General features: G+C 42.2%; 1 protein-coding gene across 3 annotated transcripts; it reads left to right on the top strand.

The window, feature by feature from the left end:
- The first annotated feature begins 842 nt into the window (after positions 1-842).
- LOC147455258 (VAN3-binding protein-like) lies at positions 843-5539 on the top strand. Of its 3 annotated transcripts, XM_086514078.1 has the most exons (9): positions 848-900; positions 1104-1359; positions 1501-1605; positions 1912-2013; positions 3580-3955; positions 4483-4683; positions 4764-4804; positions 4893-4950; positions 5094-5539. In XM_086514078.1, exons 1-9 carry the CDS (start codon positions 848-850, stop codon positions 5120-5122), a joined length of 1221 nt encoding a protein of 406 aa, XP_086370204.1. In that variant the 3' UTR covers positions 5123-5539. The 3 variants fall into 3 exon arrangements, with proteins under 3 accessions (XP_086370203.1, XP_086370202.1, XP_086370204.1); XM_086514077.1 differs by lacking the exon at positions 4764-4804 and having other exon boundaries at positions 843-1359; XM_086514076.1 differs by lacking the exon at positions 5094-5539 and having other exon boundaries at positions 843-1359; positions 4764-4899.
- The last annotated feature ends 2571 nt before the right edge of the window (positions 5540-8110 follow it).

Below are 8110 nucleotides of genomic sequence, written 5' to 3'. Positions count from 1 at the left end.
TCTTCAAGATTTATGATAGGCAACAAGAACCTTTAAAACCTACAATTATACCATGAAGTAGCTTAGCTGTAAATCCATAGAATACTGACAACAAAATAGTGAAGTGTAAAGAGCTCACAAGAAGGCAAACTGTTTCATGGGACTCGGGTGGCAAAGTGATTGTGTGAGTGCATGACAAGGCAAGCTTGATTCACGGTGGCACTTGAGTTATTCTAATTTCGGAAGGAGAGGAGCAGTGTTAGTTGACCAATTTTGACTTTATTGGCTCTCTTTTTCTCTCTCTGAGCGTACAGAGCGCTGGGTAGCAGAGCACACCATTGAAGCTGGCCGGAGCAAAGAGAATGTGCCATGTGGCAAGGGGAGGGAGCCGAAATCCCTCCTCCCATTATAGATAGGGAAAATTACCAAAATACCCCTCTAATTTGTGGAAATTCCCAAAATACCCTTGTATCTATTTTGGTTGGATTGTTCAATATTTTCTAATCTTTACTCCTTTTTGACAATTGAGATTTGACTTTGCATGCTTAGCATGTAATTTGTCTCTAATTACCTTGCAAAAAAGACAATTATGTCTAAAGATAATGAAGCAATTCATCTCCAAAGCCAACATAATCAACTCAAATTCTAGATTTAGCATCTTGTATTGATAAACAATGAGTCTTCTTATGAAAAGCTACAAATTTTTTAATCTTTGGAGAAATTTAATTTCACAACAAGGGGTATTTTAGGAATTTTTGAAATTTGAGGGGTATTTTGGTAATTTTCCCTTATAGATAGTATAGAATCTAGATATAGATATAGATGCACATCTATATGTTCCAGAACAGCCAAAAGAATCAACACTCCTATGTACTCAATACCAGGTGCTCTTAACCCAGGCTTCACAAATTCTCTCCGAATGTAAGTTTTCTACATTAAGATGTCTGCTGCCTCCCCTCTTCTTCTCCCTTGCGAGCTAAGCTGCCCACCCACATCATGAAACCAACAGATTTCTCCTCTCTTCCTACTCCAAACAGCGATGAGTCCCACTTCATTGAGACTTCTCTGCACTTCCCCTTTCCACAACCTCTAGAGAACATTGAGGAGGATGTTCCCATGTGCAGGCCCTTACGTAGCTTTGCGTTTCAAGCCCCGGAAGCTCCGCAAGAGCCCATGGAGTTTCTCTCTAGATCATGGAGTATTTCTGCCATGCAAGTAGCCAAGGCCCTTTATGCCAGGAGAAAAGCGGAGGAACACGCTAATAAGCAACAACAAAATGTGGTTGATTCCAAAGCACCTGCGGCTACGGTCCCCCCCTTTATGTTATCATCGGGAATTACGGAAGAAATGGTTATGGAGCGAATTTTGGTGCAGCAGCTGGTGCGTCTGTGTGTATTCACAGATTATATGATGCTACAATTGGTTGCTCTTTGATTAAATGGTTCCTTATTACCAGCTTCTTGTTGGCCTTGAAGACAATGTGCTGTACCTCACTTCATGTATGTGGTTTGCATGTGTTAGGACCGATCAACACCAACCTACAGGAGAAAATCACTTAGCAGTGGCTATGTGAACTACATTGGCAGCAGTCCGGATAGTCCTCGTGTGCAGGGCAATGAACTCAGAGTACGATTCTCAGCTTAGGTTTCAATATGCAGAATTCATTTTATATGGTAGCGTTATCCAATGTAAAGTTACTAGTGTATCATGGGAAATGTCTCACACTGGATTATCAGGATATTACTGGTGCTTGTTTAGATTTGTCGAAGGAAACCATGTTATGTTGTCTGCAGCTGGTGCATCTCTATGTGTTCACAGATATGATGCTACATTTGGTTGCTCTTTGACTAAATGGTTCCTTATTACCAGCTTCCTATTGGCCTTAAAGACAATGTGCTGTACCTCACTTCATGTGTGGTTTGCATGTGTTAGGACCTCACACCAACCTCCAGGAGAAAATCTCTTAGCAGTGGCTCTGTGAACTACATTGGCAGCAGTCCTGATAGTCCTCGCGTGCTGAGCGATGAACTCAGGGTATGATTCTCCGCTTCGTTTTCAATATGCAGAATTCATTTTATATGATAGTGTTAGCCAATGTAAACAATTACTGGTCAAGTTCAGGCTGGTCATAAAGCTGTTACTTGCTTTTCAGAGGTGAAGTCTGTGCTCTCATGTGTTGTCGTAGCGCTCACTCTTTTAAAGTGTGCATAGGAAGCACTTTGAACTTGAGTGGTGAAAATCTTGTAATGGTGAACAAGGACTCTCATGTGTTGTCGTAGTGCTCACTCTTTTAGAGCGTGCATAGGAAGCACTTTGAACTTGAGTGGTGAAAATCTTGTAATGGTGAACAAGGACTCCTTATTATTAGAATAGCTTCACTAGCAATGCTCAGCAATGGAGGAGAGAATTTCCGATTGGTCATCAATTAGCATACCCATTCGATTTCGCGAGTTGGATATATTGTGCTTTGTGCCAAGAAAGAAAGAGGAGCTTAACTAGTGTATCATGGGAAATGTCTCACATTGGATTATCAGGATAATACTTGTGCTTGTTTAGATTTGTTGAAGGAAACCATGCTGTCTGCTCAGTAACATTCTGTGCCGTTCGAACTTTGACGATTCTCTCAGAATTTCAGGTTTCCTGGCACTCATGCCCAATATGTTGTGTGTGGACGAGGATACTAGCGGGTAGCTTTGAAACGCCAAATGAAGAATCACTTTGTTCACTTGCCTCTTCGGAGAAAGCAGACCCTTGTCGTTCTTTTCCCCTTGTCAGATTGCCGGCTGTAGCTCGAAAACATGAGAGCAGACCCTTCTTCTTCTTCCTGCCTCTCATGAGTTCCATCTCCCCTTCTCTTCAAAGTTTCAGGTGCCATTAATCCTGGTAGGCAAAGCTCGCATACCATCAGCCAATTAAGGGCCACAAGGGCATAGCACTACAGGTAGACAAAGTGCCTGGATTCATTATATGAGATAATGATCCTAAACCCATGCCATATGGAATGCATCATTTACTTGAAATCAACAATGGAAAATCCCCTGCCTATGCAACACACCAAGTGAACCCAAAGGTGTTAGTTGTGAATGATCCCACCCACAACCTGGATGTAGAAGGGCACAAGTTTGAACTGCTCGACCAATTCGCATATGGCTCGTAGTGCAAGGGCTTTTCTCATACCCATTGTTTCTCTTCTTTGTTGCATTCTAGTAGTCATTGTCTCTACTACATAACTATCAAGATTTTTCGAGCCTGCTACATGCTATGTACAAGCTTTGTCAGGTTTTTCCATGTCTTCTTCAAAATATTCTTCCATGGATTGAGTTGAGGTAAATATCCCTCGGACTCTACCCACATGCTACTGCAAATCAGCTTCGCATTCTCTCATCCATCAACTTGTCAATCTGTTTACATGTGCTTGCAACACATTACTAATCAATATGTTTGCTAAACTGCATGAACATAAGTTGTGGAATGGCAGCACATAGTCTAATGGTGGTGAAATGATGAGACCTTTTGACTCTCTACTTTCCTGATACCCACAAACTCCTGAATTTTGAAGATTATTTGCGGAAACAGCCTAACAGCTCCCTTTGGTTGCAGTTTTGCCGCAGCTTCAGTGCAACGAGGAATCCATTACGTGAACTCTTTATGAAGCGATGGCCGAAAGACACGAAAGAGAAGAGGAAGGAAGCCAATCGAGCACATAATGCACGCGTACATGCAGCCATGTCTGTTGCAGGTGTTGCAGCTGCTGTAGCTGCAATAGCAGCGACCACGGCCACATCTGAAGCTGATAATGAGCAAAGCAAGACCAGCATGGCAGTTGCCTCTGCTGCTGCACTTGTGGCAGCTCACTGTGTAGAGGTAGCAGAGAGCATGGGGGCTGCACGGGCTCAAATGTCTTCCATCATCAGCTCAGCCATGAGTGTCAAAACACCTGGTGATATTATGACCTTGACTGCTACTGCTGCAACTGGTATGAATTTGCTTGTCGATTTCGAACTTGTTTACTGTTGGGGGCATTGATTGCTGTTTTCTTTTTTTTTCTATGCTTGCCTGTGTGGATGCTATCTTTGATAAAAAGGGTAAAGTAGCTTATGGAATTTTGTTTATTTGATGTTAACAAGTGCGCGCTTGTGCTCTACTTTTCTCTTAATATAATTGTGAGGACTTGGGACGTTTCCTCACCACATATTGTGATATAAAATTTGTAAATTTTGTGAAGATATGTAGAAAGGATGGGTGGGGGATGGGGTATGATGCAGGGTCGAGTGTTAATGACATGGCTAAATAACACTTTTAAGTACTTAAGATACTAATGAAAGTTTCCCAAGATGACAATAAGAACATGACTTGGTTAACTGTGGAACCAGTTTTACATTCACATAATCAATATGAAAAATGGCATTTCTCTAACCAAATACACATATTGAACTTCAGACATCACAATAGTCTTCTATGATTTCAATCTGATAAACAGTGTGCCCATTAACACTATTGCAGCTCTCAGAGGTGCTGCAGCAATGAATGCAAGGATTTTTAAGGACACTCCAAGTCTTGCGATATCAGTCACCCCTTGCGTCAAACGTACCAACACCTTCACAAACTTCGACTCAGAATCAGTTACTGAAGATAGCGAAACTGATTGTCGCAGCTCTGACTGCTTGAGCAAGGGCTGTGAATTCCTTAAGCGGACGCAAAAGGGTGAGTGGCCTTGTTGACAGTTCCTCTTACTCATTTTCCAGCTCCAAATTGATCACTAACAATAGGTAGTCTCTGCACAGGAGAGTTGCATTGGAGACTCTATTTCTTGGCTATCAACACTGTGCTTTTAGCTTTGGCTTTTGGATCAATACTTCTTTTTATCTAGGATCACTGATCTGATTACAAACCCCTGTGATGTTATTTTCTAGGTAGTGGTCAAATCACAGGGAAAGTACATGGGTGGTGCAGTCACGAAGAACAAAAAGAGTAAGTCGTAAAACTGAAACAACTAACTGCACTGGCTTCTGCTTGAAAGAAAAGAGGCTAACAGGAAATGTTATGTTGCTAATACTGAAGTATCTGATGGTGTTTTTGGTTATGCTATGCTACAACAAATCTTCGGAAAAAAGAATATAAGTGTTGGCCTGTGCTTCAATGAACCATGGAAGCTGCGTAGGTCGCAAGTACTTGAAGTTCCCCAGGGTGCTAGGCTCAAATGAAGAGTTCAACATCAGAAACTCCCTTGAAGTTCCCCAGGGTGCTAGGCTCAAATGAAGAGTTCAACATCAGAAACTCCTTGTATCTTCTTTTCTTATGTCAGACTATCATGGGGCCCTTTGATATCTGATTAAGGTATGCAGTGAGGTTATAGGATTGCAGAATTACCAACAAGAACCATGAGCTGTGAGGCCATTCTTTCCTCCTTTGAGAAATTCCATCTCTTCCCTATTACAAGTTTTGGGCTTGTCTTCCCCGAACTCTCCATGAGGGATGCCTAATTGTGATCCTTGCCCATTTAAGAAGCATGACTACTATTTGAAAGGAAAATTGAGCAATGGAACGGTTGATTTTGATGTGTTTTTGGACGTTTGCTATTTCAAAATAAGCAAAGCCAGGATCTCTATCAAGGCTCGGATCAACCACTAGTCCACTGTCCCAATGGCTGACCTCAAATTGGCCATGCAATTGTCCATGCCCATTCCAAGAGTCCCAAGGGAAGGCAACAGCAAAAGAAAAAGAATAAAAATATATATATATAATATTTAAGGGAAGCAACTGTAGAAATATCACCACTTGGTGACATACCCCACTCTTGAAAAGCTGCAAGCAACCTCGATTGCATGCCACACATGCTAACAGATGACACGGGACGACAACAAGATTCCCCATGTTATTTGTGCCATCGCATGTCTCACTTGCTTTTGGATGACACGGGGCAATGGTATGAATTCCCCAATACCATTTGTGCCATTGCAAGTTCAAGCAATACACAAGTGCATGATCACATCTTGTATCCAAATGTGTCTCTTTGCTTAGCCTTTTATACATGCTTCTGGAATGCAACACAGGGTGATAGCATGAGTCTCCATACTATTAGTGTCACAACTTGTATAACCATATGATTGAAGCGTCACAAGCACAACTTCAAAGCACTGAATATGAAAGTCAAACAAATGACAACACATGTCATCTCTGAGTATAAACCCCATAGTATGTACATTGTTCAAATGAAAGCACACTATACAAATTATGCACTATATAATGTACATTGCTCCATTGAGTATATCATGCCACTTTAGGTTCCAGCTGGAAAGCCTCTTTGTAAAGTTGCAATAGTTGAGGTGAATCTACCAATTCAGCCTCTTCCATCCATTTGGCATCCATAGGTGAATAGTTCTTGAACTTCACCATATATCTTCGTGCAACTCTGCCTCTGACTTTCCTTTCTTTATGTGCCATAATCTATCCAGGAATTAAAATTTCATCTACTTCAAGTTGTTCATCTTGAACCATATCCTCTGGTTGTAAGGTCCAGCGGAAGTGAATGTTGAACTTTGCTCAAGATGATTGCTCCGAACTGTTCTCAAGATTTCCTTTTACTTACGGAAGGGAGAGGCTTCTGTTCCTTTAGTGAGAGAGTGCAAACGATCACAAACAAAGTGAATGACACTGTGAATGAAGGTACTGAGACTGAGAGATAGAGAGAGAAGAATACGACACCAGAATGTTGTCAAACCCTCCTCCGAAGGCCCCACTCTCTTTGGCGAGAGCGGTTTACTTATGATTGCACAAATCTCTACAATGCTTGGACTTGCCAACGATGTCAACAACGATGAGGACGACCACGAGATGGGCCAAAATTTGCAAATCTTTATCTGCTGAATTCTGACTCTATGTCGGTGACAATGTCGATGGCGACGATGCGGCGACGACGTGCTGAAAACACAGATGTAATCTACATTTTTCGGGTTGAAACTGCGAACTTCGATGGATCTGACCGTGCGGTGAGGATCTGTTGCGGGAAGGTGAGATCTGCGAGGTTTGGGACTTGTTCTGCTGTGTCTAAAAGCTGAAAATTGGAAACGCTGGTCCTAGGGCTGAATCTGTCGTGATGGAATTGCAAAACGCTGAGGGCTGAACTGCAATCCAAAAAACGCTCGACTGAATTCTGCTTCCTGCGGTGAAAATCTGCTAACGTTGGGAATCTGCTGTCTATTGTGGTCGTCGGGGCTGATATGTTGTGCAAAATGTTAGGGCTGATCTTGAATCCAAAAATGCTAGGTTTTGCTGTCTCTTGCAAAAACGCTAGGCCTCTGGATGGTCTTGCTGAGAAGTTGCTTGTTGAGCAAGGTGCTCTTGCTGCCTCTTCTGCCAGAAATGCTAGCGCTAGGTTTTCTTTTGTATTATCTTACTGACTTTGCCCTACCCAGTATCCCAACAAAAGTCACTTAAAAATAATAAGTGAAAAATGTCAAAAATAGGAAAAATAAGTCTATGCACTGTAAAAATGCTCTTGATGGAAATCTGATGGTCATGCTATGTGCAACCAGAGGATATGCATCTAATCTAAGTATCTGGACATGCACGGTTTGCGAACAGACTCACAAAAGTGCCAGATCACTTCCTATTCTAGACTGACTTGACTGAACTGAACCCTGGTCATGCTATAGCTTGTCCACGGACACATAGGGGTGGATGTGTCATGTGACATCCCCTCCTTTTCAAAGTGAGGTACTGATACCGAACTGTATGGCGTCGAGGGAGATCGCTAATAACATCCGGAATCCTGGAAAGGACTCTTCGCCGGCCCACTCTGATTCGTGGGTCATGCGATACTTGAACTTCATAAAGGTCTGCAATGCCTGCTTCTTTGGGCCGCGCGAAAGCGACAAAGTCTTTTGTGGCTCCTTCAATGCTTCAACTTCGTCTATAGTCATGCATCTACCTTCTTCAAAAATCTCCGAGGCTGAAAATTCTTGAAACCACTTCCAACACAAAAACATGAACATACCCACTCCATGTAAAGTGACTGGAAAAATACTATTCCTTCAAAAAAACTGTGCATACAGTGTAGATGAACATATATATAGAGTGCCAAACCGTAAACACGCGCAAACAATGGGGTCGAATCTTGACCTTCTGATCT

The sequence above is a fragment of the Adiantum capillus-veneris genome, chromosome 6, assembly GCF_014529385.1.
Source record: "Adiantum capillus-veneris isolate H3 chromosome 6, ASM1452938v2, whole genome shotgun sequence".
NCBI lineage: Eukaryota > Viridiplantae > Streptophyta > Polypodiopsida > Polypodiales > Pteridaceae > Adiantum > Adiantum capillus-veneris.
This window is presented reverse-complemented; position numbering and strand designations above follow the sequence as displayed.

What these genes read in the sequence shown, in the direction of transcription:
- LOC147455258 (XM_086514076.1), top strand. Translation starts at nt 976, where the DNA reads ATGAAACCAACAGATTTCTCCTCTCTTCCTACTCCAAACAGCGATGAG. An exon ending in TGCAGGGCAATGAACTCAGA is followed by an intron (nt 1,606 to 1,911) that starts GTACGATTCTCA and finishes TGCATGTGTTAG; the next exon opens with GACCTCACACCAACCTCCAG. An exon ending in TGCTGAGCGATGAACTCAGG is followed by an intron (nt 2,014 to 3,579) that starts GTATGATTCTCC and finishes CTTTGGTTGCAG; the next exon opens with TTTTGCCGCAGCTTCAGTGC.